Here is a 23,573-nt window from a genome sequence, read left to right as displayed (position 1 = left end):
ACAAGATAAGGACTGTAGGTTTGTACTTAAGTTGAATTTGTATGTAAGTCAGAACAGGTACATTATTTTAATAAATGCTATTGTTGACCGACTGTAACCAAGTGCTCTGCCAATGAATGATGGAGTTTCACCTCTCTCTGACCTTTTTATTATTTCTACTTTATTTTCAATGGTGATTTTTTTTCTCTTCTTTACTGTATCACCAGCATGTGCATCAGATTTGTGTTTCAGAGACATTCTTGAAGGGTGAAGACAAAAAAAGTTAAGATGAGCTCTTCTGCACAGCACTGTACACGTTATCACAGCAGGAAGGCACCCGTCAACACGTCTGATGTACTGACAAGACACAACTTCCTGCTATGTGCATAACAGTACAAGCAGGCTTGCTATTGAGAATGAATGGGGGCGGTGAGGGGCAGTTCATCACCAGTCCACCTCACAGTCACCTCCACTACAGTATTGTCTCTGCAGTGTCCGCCCACCGAGAACGAACACAGTGCCGCCAAAGGCGGGTAGTGAATCACCCAACCCCAATTCAACAGGCAGCCATCTGAGGCACACTACAATGCTACCCCTGCCGCCCCGTTCAGCCACAACCAGGTCACCGCTTGCAGCATTACTAGCCGTGTGTGCTGGGCGGGCAGTGAAACGCCCCCCTCTGCTCCATCCAGCCTGCGTCCAGTCAGGAGCAGTAGCTGCAGCAGCATAGTGGGCGGGCAGCAAACCATCGTCCTGCACACGAGTGATAGCTGTGGCCCCGGTGACTATGGACCACGGGTCACCCGAGGCACACTTCACTGCACGAGCAGCGAAATCGCCCCCCTCCAGCCACCGCTTGCAGCATCCCCAGGCCGAAGATGACGCAGGTTGGATGTCCGTAACCTGGGGACTACCTGTATATGAATTAATTTAGTCAACACAGATGCTTATTCTAGAACTCAAGTTCATAGACCAGTGGGGTTTCTTATGTGACCCTATCACTTTTGAATTTGCTGTTTTGATGTGCCACGTGGAAGATGGCATTGAAAAAAAGGTTGTGTGTTCCAGGAAAAGCTATAATTTTTGCAAGATGCAAGTTGCAAGTTGCAAATACCAGGCTGATGCTCTAAGCAGCCATTCAGTTTCCATTCCATTTTCATATATCATTAAATATCGCATAAAATAAATTCTTACTCACCTGTTATTGCAAGAATGACTGAATTCACAGTTTGATTATTTGGGGAATCTGCAAAATGAATGAAATCATATATATAAGTGAAATTATAGACAAAATATAGAACCATCATAAAAGCAAAAATTTATGTTAGTTATATATATTAATATATTATTTATGCACATATGTATATATTTTTTTATACATGGTGATTAAAATGTTTTGAGCCTGGTCTATTAAGTAAAACAACAGCAAATCAAAAACATTTCATTTTTTCAGCACACTCCATATTGGAACTTAAAAAACTGTCATTCAATGCTACTCAAATAAAACACTTTGTCTTGCTTGGGCAATCACTCTGTTGCAACTGACTTGATGTCTTCATGATTGGCACAGGGTATCCAACAAAGCTAGTCTTTCAAACACAGAAACTGCTGGCATTCAGAGGTGAGCCAGAACTAGGGAGTAGGGTGGATGCAGATCTTTTCAGATCCACAATTTTGCAGAGCAGCCTTTGTTGCCCTTGCCGTGTGAATGGAGGCATTACCATGAAGCAAATGAAGGATGCTTACTTCTTTACTTTGATTGACTGCCAGAAAAATAAATCAGGGTAAAACTGACTAAGTGTGTGGGACTCTTCAATATGTAATCAATATATATTACATCTTCAGCATCTAATAAAATGTGCACATCTTGCCAGCATTTGCAAGCTGAATATCTTTGGTGCTAGAGAGTCAAAATCCTTCCATTATGTTTTTATATTAAATTTCACAGAAATTTACAAGTTTAACATACAAATATGACAAATGTGTTTACATTTGATATGTAATTAAGTTATTTGGAACAATAAATATGTAACATTATACTAAAATGGAGACATGGGATAGGAAAATCATTAACAAAATTACTTAAGGTTATATTTTAGAGTATCAGGAAGTCTTGCAAAAGACCCCACTGAGAGTTACATAATTCAATATTTAAAGGACATTCCAAATGATAAAATCTATAATACACTGTAGAAGCGAGAGAAGGTATATTTAATTTATCTTTATACATAATACGCTACCGTGGCTGTTCGTTTGTCTGTCCAAGATTTTAAATCACCTGTAGCTCACAAACCGTTTGACCTATTGACCTGAAATTTGGTACACATATATTACATGATGCCTACAATCCGCTTTCAGGGTGATGATTGACCTCCAAGGTTATTCCCCTTTTTATTTTATTGTAGAATCATCTCTCGGCAGCGGCCAGCAAGGTGGCCGTGTGGCACATGTGTACGGGCTCCGTTTTCATCTCTACCACTTTCACCGTCACTTCCCCTACCTCTTCATATCTTAAATCATTCTTGAGGCAGATTGGAGACTTAACTGCCAGCTTAAGTGAAAAATTAAAGAAAATGTACTAAGTAATTGCAATGCAAACACTGACTTAGTCAGTTTTAACGCAAAAAGATGTTGACGAAAGAAAAGAATAAGAGGGCCGCTAGGGTGGAGAAAAGACGAGCTGCACAGGAAGCAGGAAGTGCATCAACCTCTGAGCAAACGAATGCTAATTGTACAGAGAAAGAGTATGAAAACTATGAATGCTCAAGTCAAGTGTATTCACTGCACGTTATCGTGCAGTGTGCTGTTACTGGTATTATATAATCTAAGATACTTGCAACCAATATAAAGACTTCAGTTTGTAATGGTCTCCAGTAACAAAGATACTAAATCCAAAAAAATCAAGTAATATAATATGTTTTGCGATAGTTAATTGACTATTGACCACATGAAAACAATAATTAAATAATAACTTACGGCTGTATCCTATTACAGATCCAATAGCTAAGATTAAACTGATGGCTAAAACAGGAGCTCTCTTGTGCAGCATATCTGAAATCAAACCCTGCACAGTCCCACCTACAGGAAAGATATACATTAAATTCAGTGCATATTATAGTATAATTGAAATGATAATGTATTAAAAAATATTGTTGGTAAAGTGCAGACCCTAATAACATAAAAACTGCATTTTTTCCACCTGGTTAGACCACATTGGTTTCCAGTGAATTTCAGAAATAGCTTTAAGGTTAAAACTTCACTAATCAGTTCTTGTATCAATACCACAAATGTTGTCATATCCACTGTTTGAGTTTTTTAAAATATACGGTAAATACTGTACCTCCTTCATAATTCTTACTTTCACAGTAAGCTAAAATGAAATAAGGTCACTGACAATACTGTACATCTTATATCAGCCTTGCATTTCCAAAAACATTTTAAATGGATTAAGTATTTAAAATAAGATTTTATTTTGGGCAACATAAATTTGTGATACCTGCTGGTCAGCAGCAGATTACCAAAGTGCAACAGACAAAAATGGCTTCACCAATAACAAGTTTAAATTAAAAGATGAGCACTGAATTATCATTATATACTACAATACAAAATGTAGGCAGAAATTATTACTAAAATCTCAGCTACTGAAATAATGTAAGAAAAAAAAGTTTACAGGACTATAATAGCTATAGGAAAGTGAGTTAAATTTAAAGCTATATGAGGTTATTTTTTAAGTTTAATAAGTTTAATATGTAACGCATCAAAGTATCAATTTTTAAAGGCAATAGACATAAAAATAGATTAGAGTTATTGATCATTATCCTGTTAAGTGGTAAATTAAGCTCATATGTCAAAACAACTTTTCGTTTAGTGATGCAATTTTTTTTTTTTTTTTTAAAAGCTTCATGGACTCAGGTAACTATTCTTGATTAAAGGATAAGTTTAAAAGTATTTGAAAAATCTGCCTAGAATACTTTGATCAACATGTCCTGATCCTACTGGCTATATTGAAAAAGTACAGCATATACTGTACCTGGGTAGAGTGCTGCTGCTGCTTCATACCTCCAGGAGAATGGGTGTAAATCTGAACAGGCCAGGGAAGTTGGCATCAATTGTGTCTGCACTGTTTTTCTCCTGGTACCATAGATTTACTCTTATATACAGAAGATGGGCAGTCTACTTGAGCAGCAAGTCTAAACTGGTATGGTGGGAATGAGTGTAGATGTGAGCATGAGTGTACCCTACAACTCATTCTTTTCCTCACAGGACTGTTCCTGTTTCACATTTAATGATGCCAAGAGAGAAGTCAGCATACCACAATCCTAACTTGTGTTAAGCAAGTTTAGGAAAATATGGATGTATAGCTGGTTACTTGGAATATAATACTGAGTAATATAGAATCCATAAACATCTAACAAAAAGTTGAAAAAGTGCTATTATGTTAGCTATCTTCACACGCAAATTTACAAGTTTACTTTGAGTAAATTTTGTCTTCTCAATTTTTTCTTCATTTTCGTTTATTTACTTAAGTTTTTATTTTCAGTTAATAACAAGGAGGAAAAAATGAGTTAATATCTTGTCTGTGAGGAATTTACATGCTCTCTCTGTTCCTGCTTGAATCTGAATACTCTGGTTTCCTTCCACATGCCAACGATATGTGTGTCAGGTCAAATGATGACTAGATTTTTGAAAATGGATGAATTGGTGGGTAAACAATAAATAGAGAAATATAACAGCAACAAATTACCAGGTAATTCAATACTCCAATGTATTTTTAACCTCTGATTAAGATATTGTCGAAATTTAGGTTCCTAGTTTCTGACTATAAAGTTCTAATAAAATGTACAGAAATATTTTACCTATGATGCCTCCTACATCATACCAGACAGATAACTTGTCAGAGTCAGCTTCTTTCCAGCCAAAGTTGTTGCTCATGTAAAACGGCAACCAGAAGAAAAAGGCATAGTTGACGAGTTTGAGGCAGGCATAAGCTAGCGAATACTGGAAAAGATCACAAGACATGGAAAAGTAAATACAGTATAAGATACCGAGTCTAAATAAATTAATCATGTAAGATTGCTTTGTACCCATAAAGAAAACAAATAACATATAAAGAATGAATATATACCAGAAGTTATGCTACTAAAGTCAAAAGATTAAAAGTTTATATCTTGAAAACAGCAAAATGATGTGGTATTACCTACAATAATATTTTTGCAATTTTGATCTAAAACCATGGGCACCTGTATGACAAGCATAAATATTTATGCTGTTAATATTCTTTTATGTTATGCAGTTTGAGGGTATAAGGCATATACAATGTCAGCATGAGATATAGGTACTTACTCTACAGCATGCACAACTCTTGCTACTACTACAATCTGTTTAGACACCTTCCAAGTGCAGCCTAAGTGAAAATTCACATCTTAAACCATTCAACTAAGTGAGCTCAATTTACACCTTAATACCCAAAATGTTCTTTTTTATTTTCCCCCAAATCCTCATAAGCAAGGAAAACACATTTCTCACAGTTTACTTCACTATAGAGACTAAAATGAAAAAAAAATGGAAAGTGCACTCAAGACAGAAATGAATGGAGTAATGTGGCCTTTAATTGATAAACTGATTTGAACAAAACATTTTAGTTATAGTACAATGATTGCGGAGGCTTGATTGTAAGAATCTATATCTTAAATACAACTCAATTTAATAACTTTCAACATTGCAAACCATAAGCCTGCCCATTCATCCCCTGCCTGCTGTACAATTTAAAATGAAAAATATGGATAAGTAATACTGAAGGTCCAGAGATTGGAATTATTGTACACTTTTTCAGGAATGGATCTGTAAGGTGTTTTTAAGTTATGTACATTTTAGAGTGTTAAGTACTATAAAAATCAAATAACGTTTATGTAGTGTGGTGTATACTTATCCTTTCATAGGTTTATGTGTTAACATTTACTGGGATAGCAGTACTATTTTGAACTTCATTCACAGTTATTTGCATGGACTATTTTCTTCTTTGACAGTGTAATTGTTGGGCAAAACCAATGCTCTGCACAGAAGAATCTATTTTTCAGTTACATGAAAAGAAAAACACAGTTAACACTAGCATCTAGCTCTAAGCAACTGACACACAGGTAAACAGACTTGAGCTGAGAAAACTTTGTGCTGAGGTGGGGGGATGTGCTAGCAGGCTGCATGCTTCTTATCCACACATTTACAAGACAAAAGACGCTGACGGAGAGGTGCAAAGGGATTTAAGGTGGGACAGATTTACGAGTTTTTTCATAGGCTTTGGTAACTCTAGTGTTAAAGGAGTTTTTAATAACAAAGTAAAGGGGACAGTTCCTAAAGTTCAATAATCACTGCAAATAACAATTAGCAGTTCCACAGAACAACACTTGATTTAAGCATTCTGAACTAAGGGATAAAAAGACTTTGAAAAGGAACTCAAAGACTCACATTTAAAGAATCAATATCACTGTTTTGTAATAATCACCACTTAGCACCCAAAAACAAAGACATAGTTTTCATCAGTGAATTAAAGTGAAAACATAAACACAGACTTACTGGTATTACTCCTGGAAGACAAACAGCCTGAAAGAAACCCACAGGTGATGGCTTCTGTTTGTGGTTGTATGACTGGATGTTGCATTGTGTTTCATCTTGTTCTTCTAGCTCATCATTAATCAATGGTCTATAGCTATCCTCACATTCTGAAACTTCACCATCTTCCTCTGAAGGTTCACAAAGACCTGGTGGATTGTGAAGGCAACATTTACTCATTGCTTCACAATATAAAAAGAATATTAATTTCTCTATATTGAATCAAAAGCTAAAGATGGTCAGATTTATAAATGTAATAATTTTCCAACAATATGATGAAAAAGCATAACCTAAAGGTAAAATGCAGGTATACAAGATTTAGCTTAGTTATCCGCAGGATATTGTGTTTATGCAAGCTTTAATAAACATGTTGTTAGTTTTTGTTAGTATAATTTTTGAGTTATTACTGTCAATGAAGTAAATATTTTGCATTTCATTACATTTTAAAGATTTGTCTAAGTAGATTTTCTTCTTGTTTCTGTGGATGCAACTGAAACTACGTATTTCACATTTTCATGTGTAAACATAACAAAATAAAAAACTTTAAACAAAAAGTCCAAAGACATGCTGTAACATTAATTTGAGGCTCTAAATCAATTGACCTGTTATAAGTATATTCAAGTACGTGATGAGGTTTAATGCAGTACAAAAGTGGAGAAACAGGTTGATAATGAATGAATACGTAGGAGTTTCATTTTTCACTGCTTTGAGGGAAGTTGAGCACAATTTTCAAGGTAGTGTAAATGGCAGGAAATCAGCATTAAATTAAATGCCATTCTTTTAAATATATTTCCTAGTATTAAAAAAAACCATATCAAAATATACATTGGGATTATTGCTAACTCAAAGTAGTCCAAGCATAATTAAGTGTTGTGTGCACGAGAATGTGCCAAGTAATGGAATGGTATCCCTTCCGGGGTTACGCTCCTGCACACTCTGTAACTAATAAAATGATTCCGAAATGTAAAGACAGACATAAAGTGGCCACTAAAGGAGCCAATCAATTAAAAGCTTCTTGATTAAGGATATCATGATTCAGGTAGCAAAAAAAGTGCTAATCAACAAACATATAAAACATTTTGTTAGTTGTTATGTTTAATATTGTACAAGGTGTGATTTATCTCATTTAAATGTCTGTTATTTAAAGTTTCACAACCACTTTCAAATAGGTATCATATGACCTTGGATGCAGGCCATTATTTAAACTTTTTAAATATGTATTGCACTTGCAATTCCAAGATAGTAATTTAATGTAATTGGAATGCATGAAATAAAATGCTTATATCATATTAAGTGCATAAGGCAGACACAAAAATTGGCTGGCAAATGTACAAGAGAGGTGAATAAGCTGGACCTTACTTACTTGCAGGGAACTGCTTTCTGCTAAAAGTGCTTGCCATAAGAAGCAGCCAATCCTCATGGATAATTACAGGTTCCTATCTGCAAAGAAATTCTTCTTTAAAAATTTCATTGCATCCTCTGAAAGCAATTCTTTCCACCTCTTCTCTACCTTCAGATTTTTCTTAAGTCGTCCTGCTGCTGTTCCAAAAACCATCATCATTTCTCGTAAAAATTTTGCTTGCTTTTTCAATTCCAAAGTCACAGACATCCAAAAATAGTTCAAACCTCCACAAAATATCCTCTGATCCACCTCTGTGGAATTCTCCTCTTCTCTCTTTCTCTCTTGTAAATGATTCTGACACTTCTAAGCCTGTCCCAGCACCACTGCCTTGGTCACCATTCCTTCACAACTTTTTCAGTTCATTGATCCCCTAGATTACTTCTCTTTTTAAATGCTTTACTTACCTCTGATATCTTCCCTACTGATTTCATGAAGTCTCATGTGATCCCTGTGCTTAAGAAACCCTCTATCCACCCATCTGCTGTTGAGAACTACCTTCATGTCTCCCTGCCATTCCTGTCCAAGACTCTAGAATGCATAGTCCACAAACAACTTTCCACTTTCTTGCTGACAGCAATCTAATAGACCCTTGCAGAATCCAGATTGAAGACAGTCTATCTACTCTGCACTGCTTTCAGCCATAAATGTTCCTATATTTACTTGAGCTGCTTCTCTCTCCTCTGTCCTTATCCATGTTGACTTTACATCAGCTTTTGATATTGTTAACCACTCCCTGCTTATCTCTTCCCTTGATAAACTTGGAATCAGTGATTCTGCTTTGGACTAGTTCAAGTCCTACATTACTGACCAAATCTTTTGTGTCTCCTGGTCTAACTCCTTCTCATCTGCAAAGAAACTGTCCACAATGTGCCTCAAGGATCAGTGTTAGGTCCACTTCTCTTTTCTCTCTATATGCATTCCTTAGACAAAGTTATTACTAGTCACTGCTTCTCCTACCACTTTTATGCTGATGACACAAAGATCTTCCTCTCTTTTCCTTCAAGCAACCCACAGGTTTTAGCATTGATCTCAGGTGCTCTCTCTTCCATCTCATTATGGAAAAATGATCAGCACCTTAAACTTAACCTTTCCAAGTCAGATGTATTGTACATGCCTTCTGATTCTCATTCCTAAGACTTTTCTATAAGCACTACCTTTGAAGATGTCATCCTTTCACCTTTATTCACGTTCAGGAAACTTAGCATGATTCTCTGTCCTTGCTTTCATTCATTAAATGTATTCCTTCAATGACCCAGTCCTGTAGTTTCTTTCTTCACAATATTCACAGGATTCAACACTTCCTCAATAATCATGGCATGCAACCCCTTGTTCTCGCACTGGATCTCCTTCAGCTGCACTACTGCAACTTTATTCTGTGAGGGCTTCCTTCTGCTGCTTCAGTCTCTCCACTGGCTGTTGCTGCAAGGATCCAGCTGAAAACCCAAAATTTGATTTACGGATCTCTAAATGGTTCTGCTCCTAAATATCTCCAGTCTTTTGTCTCTCCATATGTTTCTTCTTGAAGTCTCCAGTCTGCCTCTGCCTGTCTGCTGATAACCATCCTTCCCTGACTTTCCATACACACCACAACCGAACAATGCTTCTCTGTTCCAAAGCTAGGAGATAATCTTCCTTTTTCTATTCAAACTGCATCCAATTTACTCATGTTTAGGTGTCTTTTAAAAACACACCTTTTCATTAACTATTCTAAAACTGCTTAGGTTTCTCTTCTACAGGATAGCTGTTGTTGTACTGAGAAAGCATTTAGGATACTGATCCTCCCTCTTGCACCGTTTTTTTATCTTGTTCTCTGTTGCTTTGATGCTTGCAGATTCTAACCTTTCTTATGTGTATTATGACTTGCTTTATAAGTCACCCTGGATAAAGGTGTTTGCTAAATAAAAAATAATAATAATTTAAGGAATCAGCTGTTGAACCTTAATCCAATTAAGAGCTACAAGGGCTGGAAGTTATGAGAAAAGCACCAGTCCTTGATGGGTGCTTACATTGCAGGTTACACTCATAAATGTATCCATAGCTGACTCCTTTTGGGGCAATTTACAGCCTCGTTTTAACCTAGTGTGTATGTCTTTGAGACGAAAATAAAAACATTATCAAAAGAATTTTCCTCTTTTAATGGGAACCTTTTTATTCAATATATTATCAGCAAAATAAGATCTGAGTTATGGGTAACATAAAAGAGTTGCTGCACTGTAACTCTTTAATATGGTACGTACTGTAGATATGCATCTGGAATACTGTATCTGAAATATTGTACAATTCTACATTACAATACAAAGAAGACATAACAGCATTAGAACAGAAGAGTACCCATAGTCATCCTTGGATTGAAGGCTGTCAAACCAAGGAAAAAGAAACTTTATACCCTCAAACAGAAAAGTTTAATTGGGTAACTAATACAGGTTTTCAAAATTCTAAAAGGCATTAATAAAGTTAATCCAAATGATTTTTTTTCAGTTGAACAGTGGATAGTAAATGTCACTGGAAATTCCGGAACTACATACAAGACAGAAGCCAAGGGGAGCATCTTCCGACTAAGAGCTATTAGAATCTAGAACAAAGTGCCAAATCACAAAGATGAAATTATCCTACCCAAATAAGAATGAGTCACGTTTGAAACATTTTTCTTTTTGTCATCATGTGGAATCACAGTAGACAGACACAGTGCATTTCTTATTAATAATGACCATTAATGTAAACATATTATACAGATCAGAAATGCTTACATTTACTACTTAACTTTAGGCTATGAAAACTTATTTTATTTTTACATGTCTATTTAACTGTCATAATGAATATTTATGAATGAAGTTACAGCATGCTATAAAATACTAAAAATATATTAAATAACAGTAGGAAAACCTCAAACATAATCAACAGTCCCTACAGTATATGCTTTCAGAATATACAGTACATTACTCCATACATGTGAACATTTAATATTGTTCTAATACTACTTCACTGTCCTACAATTGTTAGGTATTGTAATAATAAGCAAAAGAAATCAAAGCATCCGTCTTTTTTTTTAATCTGCCTCAATGAAGCTTTGCAAAAACTGATTTTGAACTTCTTTTCAACATGTCCTCAATCAATTAAAGGGATCATAACAGTATTTTAAAATAATTAAGTACAAGAATAAATAACATTGCCACAAAAGTAGAAGTTATAAAAAAATTAGATTATGATAAGTGCTTTGTAATAAATTGAAAAATGCTGACAAAATGTTTTACTTAGTAATAACTACTCTATTTTTAATATGCGTATTAGGTACAGTAGATACATTATAAACAAGATAAAAATATCTGCAGTTGGAAAAGAAATTTGTGAGATTATGAAATTATTTACATTCATTAGTTTGACTTTATTCTCTTATATTTGTACAAGCATCTTTGAGATTATTTAACTAAAACACTCCAGTACATTACTCACCAACTTCTTTTGGAGTACTCAGAAGTCCAAAAAATACCACCACTCCTCCAGCAAACTGCACAGAGGAGGTCACCAGGAAGGCATACTAAAATATAAAGAATATAATTTGAACCAGCCTGGAAAAACATAAACAACCAAAAAAGACATTTGTAAATCTTTATTTTTTCCTAAGTTTCAAAGAGCTATTTGAACACTGCTCTCTTTAAATTTTAAAATCTTGCTCCTACATGTAAAACCATACTGAGGTGCAACACATTACCACACAAACAACATAAAAGTAAATTACTTAGTGAAATGACTGACACTTTTAAGGCTGGTTTCTTTCAGTTGCCTGCTTTTGCTTTGTGTGGAATCTTCTTACCTTCTAGAGTTATACAAGAAAATATAAGATAAGACCAAGTTTGTTCTGGAGGTTAATCCAGGTAGCATAGGGCACAAGGCAAAAACAAGCCCTGGATAGAGCGTCAATCCATTGTAGGGCGAATAAACACACCCACATCAAACACACACTAGGGCCAATTTAGTGTCTGCAACTTACCTAACTTTTGGACAGTGGGAGGAAACCCATGCAGACATAGGGAGAACATGCAAACTCCAAACAGAGAAGGCCCAAGACATGAACCCTGGTATCCCTACTGTGAGGTACCAGCACTACCACTGCCACTCCAAAACCAGACGCAAGATGTTGATTTAAAAATATTACAAGAACACAACATCCAGTTTTCATTGTATCCACAAAGGCAATGTATTGCCACAGGGACCTTTACATAGAGTATCTGCTGTTTATTATTATTAGTTTTAATCTGCTTCCATTTCTGTCCTTATTGCACAGATGTTTAGATAATGAAATTTTTCTTACAATTTAAAGCGTTTAGTGGAGCAATTACAAAATTATGCACCTTTTCATGTAAGTGGCAGGGACATACAGGTTTGCCACTGTGTGTACATGTAAAGACAGATCCTCTTTTATTTTGCTTTAAATGCATACATATTGCCTGTTGTTTGTGCCAGCAGTTTCCATCCAAAAGTACAACATTCTTTATAAACAAAAACACATACTTTAAACACTTATTGATTACTTCAATGCATTTGAATAATTGTGTTTACCAACTGTTAAATATTATTGTTTAATTTTTTATAATGGAAACTTAGCAATAAAAGTAAATAAAAACTGTTAAAAGTTAATAATTCAGTCTTTGCAATAATTTCTTCATATACTGAGTAGTTATGCACATCATGAGACATTTTTAATTAAAGTGCACATACTGAATGTAGGTTTAGATGAGTTTGTCTATATAGGATAGCAAATTAACTGCAACAAGTGTTGGTTGCACAATCACATTATGAAACCACTATATGCAATGCTTACTACTTTCTACTAAAAAAGTTAAATTCTGTATGTTATTTACAAAGTATATTCACTCTATATGCTTTTTCTTGATGATATTTATGCTATTTTACAGCTTATAAGTATCTAATTTTAATTAAAAAAATTGTATTTTAAATAAAAAATAAATTTAAAAATAATTTATGTCTGAACATAAAGCATACAGGGATAGAAAGATAAAATACATGATTGTTATACATTCTAGGAGTCTGAAAATTATATATTACTTTTGTAATGGAATACCATAAACCTGTCCCAATCGTTCACAGATAAAAAAAAAAACCCTGGCATCTGTTGTGTCATCTGTTCTTCGGTGCCTTAAAAGAATGACCTCAGATATCTCCTTGGCCATTACTCTTTTTCCGTTGGGTCTCCAAAAATGAAAGGTTTAGCCACAGTCACTAATGGCTACTGTCTTCTTATATTGACAAGTTACAATGAAATGCTGAGACTGTTACATGGGGACTTGTCTCTGGTATTTTGCTACCTTAGTTGTAACCTTTCCAGTCAGGCATATTTATATAGAGGATTAATAATCCTTCTCTCTCTCACTCTCTCTCTCTCTGTAAGGTTGTACATTATGGTAAAAGCTTTTAAATAAGGGCAAAAGTGTATTACAATCAAGTCAAACTTCTGATTATAGAGAAACACAAGTCTAAATATATGAAACCATTTCAAAGTCACTTTCTTCTGAGCTCAGCTCTGTGTATTACTCTATACAAAAGTGAAAAAAAATTTTGGTAACCATTCATCCACCCATTTCCTGATACCACTTAATTCAATTCTGAGTTCTTGCACTTATAAATTATCTTTAGCTGGCCAATGCCAAATTACATCAATGAAACAGTTGGAGAATTCTATAAAATAGTGTAAAATTATCTGCATTTGTTTTTTAGATTTGTTGTGGATAATCTTTGTAAATATTTCCAATATCATATTTAGTAGTGTATTTAACCATCTCAGATGTATAGTTTGACTTTACCAATTTTATATAAAATGTCTAGTGAGTATCAACATTCCACAGAGTGGCTATAGATACAGGAAATTTGGTGGACCTCCAAACACCACACCTACAGTGAAAAATGGTGGTGGCAGCACCATGCTATGGGGATGCGTTTCATGTGCTGGGACTGGGAATCTTGTCAGAGCTGAAAGGACAATTGATGGACACAAATACTGCACAATATTGCAAGAGAAGTTGTTCCAGTCTGGTATGAACTGACTGCTCGGGAGAAGATTCATCTTTCAACATGACAATGACCCTAAGCATAAGGCCAAAGCTACACTGGAATGTCTCAGAAATGGAAAGGCAAATGTCTTGGAATGGCCACATCAAATCCCTGATATAAATACTATTTAGAATCTGTGGCACTACTTGAAAACTGCTGTCCTGCCGTCCCACCAACCTACTAGATCTCTATAAATTCTACCAAGAAGAATGGGGAAAAAAATCACTTTTGAATAATGTGCAAAATTGGTACATACTTACTACAACCAAATTAAGGCTGTTACTGCAGCAAAAGGGTTCTCCACAAAGTATTAATGTGTAGGGCTTGAATACTTCTGCAAACACTAACTTCTGAGGTTTTTCTTCTTGAGTTAAATAACTACAGACAATGATTTGTTTTGACTTTAGAAATATATTTTTACAGCACATGAGTTCACATTAAAAATACAGAATGGGTAAATATGTGTACAAATCTTTTGTCATGCAGAAATGTATGGCGGTTTTCAAGAGGATTGAATACTTTTACACTCCACTGTAATTGCATTTGGTTATCAACCTATCTAGGATTGATTCCAGTGCCATACTGATGCTCTATCCAGTGTAACACAGATAGACTCCAGTAACCCTGAACCTAAATTGAACAAAGAGGGTCAGAAAATTGATAAACAGATGGATCTTTTTGCATATTATAAACCACCATTATTTTTCCTGGGTCAAAAACACCAGAGAAGATGATGACATACACATGTTCAAGGTAACCCAATGATAGCTCTAAGAACTCCTATTTTTCTTTTAAGTTTGCCACAAGCTGATCCCAGCACTTCCTGGTTTTGTCCCATGGTGCTCAGAAAATATCTCTGTATCCAAGTAAGCCCTTAACTGAGTGTAACGCACAGGCATGCAGCAATGTTAGCTTAAGGGTATTGATGCTAATACATACAATTAATTGGTATTGTCTCTGCAACCATGCTGAAACTTGGGGTACTTAATGTAAAATATTATCCAGAACATGCCACAGTGTATTTATATATATTTTACATTTTCATTAATAAATATGTAAATAAATCGTTGTAGGGAGAGAATGACGTCAATGAGTCCAGAAGATACAAAAATAGTTTATTCTTTAAACATCCAATACAGGAGGTAATTGAAGAAAATGTGAACACAAGCAGTGTTTTACCAAGAAGCGCAGCAGTAAAGACTAATACTCTGGAGACCCTGAAAACCTGATGTTATTTTCGAACAATTCTGACCTTAACCTTTTGGCTTGCCTACCTCAAAAGAAGAATAAAGCAATACCCTTTCTCACATCCCAGTCTCTCTCTCTCTCTCTCTGTCCTGGCCTATCTTCCTCCCACCAGCTGAGCCTTCATTCCAATCCACTTCCCAAATCAAGCACAATGGACTTGATGCACAATTGAACCCTATCCTGAGATCTGTTCCAGCCAACACATGTAATTAGTTCCAGGATCAGAGGCACACATTTTGATTATAAATTTTACAGTATTTTTATACTTTTGCTTGGTCTGTGACTGGTCCTGCGGTGGGTTGGCACCCTGCCCGGGACTGGTTCCTGCCTTGTGCCCTGTGTTGGCTGGGATTGGCTCCAGCAGACCCCCATGACCCTGTGTTCGGATTCAGCAGGTTGGAAAATAGATGGATGGATGGTCTGTGACTGAATTTCCTGTTAGTATATTAAAATTAATGGGTAAAACTAGTGATTTTCATTTGATCACTTTATGCAGGACAGCCACTTACTTCATATCCATACTGTAAAACACATGAAGCCAAAAAAGCTCCCAAGATGTTTCCAGCAGAAGCACAGGCACTCCATAGTCCAAAGACAAAGCCACGGCTGGAAAAAAATAAAACGATAAAACAGAAACAATAAGAGTGAGCAAACAATTCATAAAAATATTCTCTTTATGCTTTTCTCATATCTTTAGTAATTCACAAAACACTAAATTTACAAGTTACATATCAAAACTATAGCAATATTTTATAATGATTATCCCATTTGTTTAATGATTTTTTTACAAAAAGTATACAGGAAAAAATACCCAGATTTTCCAAACCAGTTTCCCATGATAGCAACAACACAGGGCCAACACGTTGACTGCAGTAATCCATTTATGCCCCATAGGATGCTGTAGAAATATATGTTGTAAAAACTGAGCCATTCTGTCAATGTCCCAAATAAAAACTCCTGTTAAGAGAAAATGTCTGCAATTAAAAAAAATCTTTATAATCTTTCTGTACTGTTATTTTATATAAAAGCAGTAAATTTAGTAAGTTAAAATACTGTTTAGATAGATTATAATAAAATTTGTATTTGTATCTTGATTTTTTTAAACAAAAAATTGAATGTGAAAAGTCATTAAACAAAGAACACATTAATTGTAGGTTTTCACTGAAACCAATTACTGTAATTCATCATAGATGAACAGCCAAATGCAACTTAAGTTTACATAAATGTAATCTTTCTTTTCTTTTTTCTTTGCTTAAGTATATTAATGTATAAAAGTGTTTCACGTGTTCCCTCTATAAATGGCTTTACAAATTTTGAAACATTTTTTTCACAAGGTTTACAAGTTCCCAACAAACAAGGTTTCCAAATTTAGTGGCACACCTTATCTTGAACAAGCAGAGTTGGGTGCATGTCATTCATCCTTTCATGTCACTACATTAGCTCCTTGTTGCAGAAAGCATCAAGTTCAAATCCTTAATGCCTGCCTACAGAATAGACAATAGGTCAGCACCTAAGTATCTGGAGACACACATGAGGTCTTATGCTCCTTCTCAGCCACTCAGACCTACTAATGAACAGAGCCTGGTGACACTATCTCTACATGACATCACACCACATCTCAATCCAGACTTTTTTCATGTGCATCTCCTAGGTGGTGACAAAAGCTACCCACCTCCATCCACACGGCTGACTATCTTACTGAATTTAAGAAGCATTTGAAAAATCTCTTGTTCAGTGAATATCTATCTAATTGATAATGGATTTGACTCTAGGTTCTTAGTAGCTAAGACAAGAGTAACTAGTCTTGTGTTGTTCTTTGTGAGGTTCAGCTCTTCATTTATGATGGCCACTTTTGTATCCTTGTTCTGTAAGACTTCTTTCAAAAAACAGTCTCCAGGCTGATGTTACTCAATTATGCTGTTCTCTTTTTTTAAGTCACTGAAGTAATGTACTTGAAAATTCCTGCTGCTACTGAAAGCACACGTCCATAGGTGATAATGTAGATGTACACTGACTAAAAGGAAAGTTGTCTCTATCTACTTAGTTGACTGTTTACCACATAAAATGTTTAAAAGAATTCTACCTCTGCATCAACATGCAGGTCTAATGTCATGATCATCTCTACCATTCCTAAAAAAATATCTAAGGTTATGAATTCCTCCTCCAGAGAAAGCTGCTTCCCCTTAACCTGAACAGCACAAGCCATTCTTTGACAGTAGTTCCATGACCTCAGATTTAAAGGTGCTAATTCTCATTTTAACTACATCACAAAAATTTGCAAACCAGTGCACACTAGTGAACACACTATAATCAGGCCAAGAGGACATCATCCTCCACAAATACTAGGGATAGCTTCCCAAACTGAATACTCCTCAAGCTTCTAATGCTCCTTGATATATTGTCCGTGCAAAAAAAAAAAAAAACACAAGAGAAGACAACACACATCCTTATTTAAAGTTATTCAACTTAAAGCCAAATATACAAACACAACTCTTCCTCAACAAAAACAAGAAGTAAATGGCTTACAAAATGGCCCTAGAACACCAAAACCTTCTTTTTCCTCCCACAAGATACCATATTGTGCAGTTAAAACCTCCAAAGCACACATAAATAGAAATGGCACACTCCCACGCAACCTCATAATTTTGAAAAAAAGTGATTTACTGTTCTATGACTAGGGTGTTCCTCCTGGATCCTGGAGTCTATATTCCAATATCTCAACATGAGGGGAAGTATTTTTTGTGATTTGTTAGCAAATGGAGCGTAACTTCTTGTACCTATTTTTAAAAATGGAGCCCACCACTCCAGTTTGATAGTCTCAAGGTGCTGTCCCTGACTTTGCTTTCACGTGGATCCATCTAATTGTGTGGTCTATTTTTAATCGATACAGTGATCTCAACCACAGTAATGGGCCCAATCCCAAACAATCCTTCTAGCACTGCCACCAAATTTGAGGTTTCTCAAGTTATCCTCTATGATATACCTGGCTGAGGTCAATTTTCCAACCCTGGCAGAGAACAGCCTATGTAAAGTTCCACCCAACTAAAGTCATCAAATAATTTTCTAGAAACCCTATGAGTCCACTTGGAAGTCATTCAACATGGCCTCACCAAACATCTCCACATGCTAGCCTTTGCTTTGGTCACATTTGCTTCAGTTGCGATAGCTCTGCATTAATGCCCATGGTTTTGAAAAAGGATATCCAACAAACTCATATTGGTGTGATGGCCAGGTGAGCACAAACTTTTTACCATACAGTGTACTTGTTGTCAAAATATGAATTGCTAATTCTGTTTCCCTTGTGTCAAAAACTGCTTTTAACTGAATAATTTTGACATATTTTACTGTTTTTAACTCACCACAACTGCTGAACAACATAATCCAAAGGAGAGAACATATCTCAGACTAAAGCGATCACCAACAATTCCACTAATGTAAAGGCCCTGCAAGAATCAAACCACACATTTAGTCTTAATATTATTTTATTATTCATCTCAAAAAACATCATTTTCCTTTTGCACTACTGAGATGTATAAAGTTAAAACTTAAAAGCTTTCAGAAACACATTGTTGACACTAATATGTTTTGCTTAGGCATACTGACCCAAAGATTTACGCACCTTTTCTTACAGAGATAAAATAATGACTGAATTTTAATATACTGTATATTTAACTTTTGATATTATATTGCTTTCCAGGACAAGAACCTGCACATGATGATATAAGCAATTTCCAACATCTATCCAGATCAAACATTTTTTAGAGAAGAAAAAACAAAACATTTTTATTATTAGCACTTACCACGGCATATGAAAATAGGAAGATTGTGTCTAAAACTCCCAGAAACACAGTGGCTTCTTTAAGATCTGAAAACAATTGATTCTTACTCCATACCTTGCAATGATAAAATAGTTTAATGAAAATTATATTTCTGACATTATTTAATAGATATAAAACTAAAAACAGTATTTTAGAAGAAAATAAAAATATGTCTCTTCAGTTCCCAAAAACATGTGCATTAAGTTGATTGTAAACTCTTATCTAGCCATGTATGAGGGAGTGTGGTGAGGTATAGGAGTGTCCGCTGAAATGGAATGGTGTCCCATAAACTGATTAAAAGTACTATGCATCCAAAGCTGCAAGAATAAACATCAGACACTTGTGAACTAGTGAAGGAATTAGAATACATCACTGGATCACTTTATTGTGTTTTTTCATATGTAGTTTTTTAATCCATCAATGGAATTAATATAAAAAAAAAATCTCTTTAACATGAGAACAAAACCAATTTATCGGGTGACCAGGGCTTTAACTTAGTAGCTAAAGCCGCATTGCTAAGCAACCTGAGTGTTGTAAAGATATCTAGTTAAAAACAAATAAATGGGGAAATAAGTGCCTGCACAGAATAGTAATGCTTTTTGAGATAGGTTAAAGAAACAATGGCTGATCAATGTTTTTATTTGCTGAGGCTAGTAACGTTTAAACTGAATAAAACAGTAATTTTATATTACATTTTTTTACAATTTAACACTTGAAGCACACAAATATACAATAGAATCTGAAAAGATCAAGTAGACTATTCTAGTGATTAGTCGAAAACATCAAATTATATAAGTACTATACTACTGAGGTAGATCACTCTGAGAGTTAATTTAAAATTAGTTTGTCATTAGGTTTGCCCTTTATGCAAAAGCATTGTATTTATTCATTTCCAGTTCCCACTTTCACCATTACAGGATTGAATGGTACTTATCCTGGCAGCATCACACACAGCAGGAACCGATACCATCAGGATACAGCAGTATCATGGTACATTCACATACTGTATACATGTAGGCTTTGCTGACAAAGAATTAGTTTAAAGCCAAACATATCTGTTGTTTTGAGGGGACAGAAATTATAATACACAGAGAAATGTACATACTTTGCAATGGACAGTACTAGATGGACAAAGAAGCCTGCCCATGCTCCTGAATCTGTGAGGCACCAATGAAACCTAATGATGCACTGTTCGCCACATTCAAAGTTACATAAACATACTGCCTATTTTTGTTGGAGTTACTTGTGAATGATAAACAACATTGGTGATTTTTACAATCTTCATTACACTAATTGATAACAGTTTATTAAGGAGCTATGTTGTTAAAATATATGTTTGTTTTTCCTAAGTAAATTGAAAAAAAAAAAAAAAAAAAATTACCTCTTCAGGTACCAGGAAGTACATACTGACATTTTGATATGAAGGAGTCCACTGGGCAGAAATACTGACTTTGACATTGCTGAATGTCTTTCGAGATGCATGAAGCAAAGCATAACTAATGAAAGAGAATGCAAAAATATATACAAAAAACTCACAACATTTAAAAAAATACAGTTATAATTACAGTGAAAACTCAAAAGGTAACTATTTGAGAAGTAACACATACAAAAACATACTTCTGAATGTTCTACAGTATTAGGAAAGAAATACAAACATTCAGTCTGTGCAGGACATCACAATTCCCGTCATAGCATTACATTGTATACAAACAGGCTAAATAAACTCTGTAAACAGGCAGTAGTAGTAGAAATAGTAATAGCAGTAGTAGTACTTGTACTGTTACATGCATCTAGTCATACTACAGTACATTTGGTTACTTCAGTTACAGTCCAAGATTTCTCTAATCAACTTTAGATAAAAATGTAGAATAACAGATTGACTGAGAGAGGTCATGATAACCAAAAGATTCTGTTCTCAGTAGTTCATAAGCTATTTCAGACTACACCTGTTCTCTTACCATTTCTTCCACTGCAGAATGTGATAACATTGCTTGACAATATAGATTGTATTTAATAATTCAATCAATCACAACTCTGCTTTAGTTTAGGCAAACAGCCCATTGCCTCTAGTTTCCCTGATATTTGTCTGATAACTCATTATAGATGGAAGCTGCTAACATTGCATAGCTAGACAGGTAAATAGATAGATAGACAGATAGATACAGTAGTACTTTATTTGTCTCATGGGGGAAATTCAGCTTTTCTACAGAAGATCAATAAATATTTTAGCAAACAACAACCCCCACCCCAATAAATATCAGAATTAATAAAATGAAAGAAAGCTTCTGACTTGGCTAAAGATAAAGACAGCAGTCACAGCTACTGTGAATCACCATAAAGGTGCATTGCTTTTGGTATAAAGGAGCTCCAGTATCGTTTCTTGGCATACTTCTGAATAATTTGTTGTCTTAGCCATTATGAACTAGGGATGCACCGATACCACTTTTTTGGAAAACGAGTACGAGTACTTGCATTTCAGTACTCGCCGATACCGAGTACTTGCCGATACCGAGTACTTAATAAAAACATGATTTAAATTTACAGGTAACAGCTTTAGTCATATAACTTAACAAAAAAAAAACAAGAAACTCTCGTCTATCCACTGGGAGGTTAGGCTAATTAGCGACACGGGGCTAACACTGCTTGTCCAAATATCCGTGGTGAAACTAAACGCAGAGGAGGCTTGCAGTAGGCTGTGGATATGTTTTTTCATGGAGTCGTGTAGTTTAGGCAGCTCCGTGTCAGTCATGTAGCGGCAGCTTGGGACATCATATCTGGGCTCCAGAACATGGAGGAGACGCAGGAATCCCACATTTTCTACCTCCGAGAGTGGCTGGTCACTCAATGCAATGTACTCGATAATTGCCTGTGTTATTTTCACAGCACGTGGATTGTCTCTGGACATTTTCTCTCGTCTTGCAAGAGTTTGCTGCAGCGTGGGTTGTGTTGGTTTAGAAGCGTGGGTAAACTCTTTGTACTCGTTGTCGTGTTGGGATTTTGGGTGCTTGATTAAATTATTTGTGTTAAATGCACTACCTTTTGAGCCTCCTCTGGACAATTTCGCTGAGCACAATTTGCAGTCCGCCTTTGTTTTGTCGTCTTCATTCACTTTGAAATAGTTCCACACGGCTGACATCTCTCGCCTCGCCTTCTCCCCGCTCTGAGCTGCAGCCGGGGCCTGGGGGCGGGCACTCGGTGCCTGTGATTAACCCCTTACATGCCGCTCAAACATAGACATTTCTCAGACCGTGGTATCGGTCCCCGGTATCGGGGGACTTTTAACGAGTACGAGTACTTTAGAAAATGTGGTATCGAGGCCGATACCAGATACCCGTTTCGGTATCGGTGCATCCCTATTATGAACAATGCTGCCCATCCTCTCTATCAGTTTTGTCTTAATTTTCTCCTTTGCTGCTACCTCCAGCAGGTCAAAGGTGCATCCCAAAAAAACAATCCTCACAGTGCTGCCAGCTTTATCCAGATAGGAATAAGCTCTGTGCAGCAGACTGATAATTGCATCTTTCATTCTAATCTTTGTCCTATAGGCAAACTGCAGCAGAGTTCAACTGGTCTTTCACAAAAGGATTCATATAGCCTAGTACTACACTAAATAAAACTTACTCAAGAAATCAAAGCAAGTGTTTGAACATGGCGCAGAAAGAAATCTTGTCATCCATATGATGATACAGAGGAGAGAAAGAGACTGCATGGCTGAAATAAATTAGCAATTATTGTAACGTGGCACAATGGAAAATTGGTATAAAGTAACACAAAGTTGTATAAAGTTTACTTCTAAACAGTACAAAACAAAATGTTAGTATTATTATAGTACACACTACTTTAATTATTTATGACATTTTTTAGCTCAATGTTTAGCAAAGCATCACTAGCCAGATTCAGCCTGCTGCATTTAGTGATTCAGTTAAATGATTCATTTACAAAAGGAGGATAATGGCCCGGGATAAAATTATATTGACTTTATTAGAAATAATTTTGTCTTCAATTGTCTCTGTGAATGCAAAAGAGGGCACACAAATGTGAGGTATTATGGATTACTAATGGTTATTAGAATACTTACAAACATCATTTTAAATTCCCAGGTAAGTCTTATGATTAATAATTTTGATTGAGTGCCCCTTTTTTACAACCCTCAAAACACATTTTGATATGGTGTTGACAAATTTTTATATTTACATTTATGACATGGGGACCCAAATTTAGTAGGTTCTGGCCTTGTATTTATACCTGGGTTATGTAAAAATAATTTGTGCCTTGGCGAGTTTAGATCTGCTGAATAAGTAGTAACTAGGTCAAATGTAATTACTGTTAGCGCAGTAAAATCGGATTTTTGTAATTACTGTCAGTTCCAGGATAATGCATAGTTTATGAAGAAGGATTAATAGCTTAAAAGATATTTTATTCATTGTTTGCAGTTTAAACTTCACTAGCTAACA

At 35.5% G+C, this 23,573-nt stretch overlaps 1 protein-coding gene across 1 annotated transcript in view; it reads right to left on the bottom strand.

Moving 5' to 3' along the window:
• Window positions 1-23,573, bottom strand: part of slc37a3 (solute carrier family 37 member 3) — a 54,240-nt gene that overhangs the window by 17,252 nt on the left and 13,415 nt on the right. Inside the window, exons 3-12 of the mRNA XM_028809401.2 lie at window positions 20,501-20,615; window positions 19,102-19,194; window positions 18,661-18,744; window positions 16,113-16,258; window positions 15,811-15,907; window positions 11,438-11,522; window positions 6,550-6,734; window positions 4,836-4,977; window positions 2,956-3,057; window positions 1,178-1,225 (exon numbers count right to left, since the gene is read on the bottom strand). Of these exons, the coding sequence (XP_028665234.1) occupies window positions 1,178-1,225; window positions 2,956-3,057; window positions 4,836-4,977; window positions 6,550-6,734; window positions 11,438-11,522; window positions 15,811-15,907; window positions 16,113-16,258; window positions 18,661-18,744; window positions 19,102-19,194; window positions 20,501-20,615 (1,097 nt within the window). The remainder of the gene's footprint in view (window positions 1-1,177; window positions 1,226-2,955; window positions 3,058-4,835; window positions 4,978-6,549; window positions 6,735-11,437; window positions 11,523-15,810; window positions 15,908-16,112; window positions 16,259-18,660; window positions 18,745-19,101; window positions 19,195-20,500; window positions 20,616-23,573) is intronic.

Source organism: Erpetoichthys calabaricus, chromosome 1 (genome assembly GCF_900747795.2).
Source record: "Erpetoichthys calabaricus chromosome 1, fErpCal1.3, whole genome shotgun sequence".
In the NCBI taxonomy this organism is placed as follows: domain Eukaryota; kingdom Metazoa; phylum Chordata; class Cladistia; order Polypteriformes; family Polypteridae; genus Erpetoichthys; species Erpetoichthys calabaricus.
Note: the sequence above shows the minus strand (reverse complement) of the source record. Positions and strands in the feature narration are given on the sequence as shown.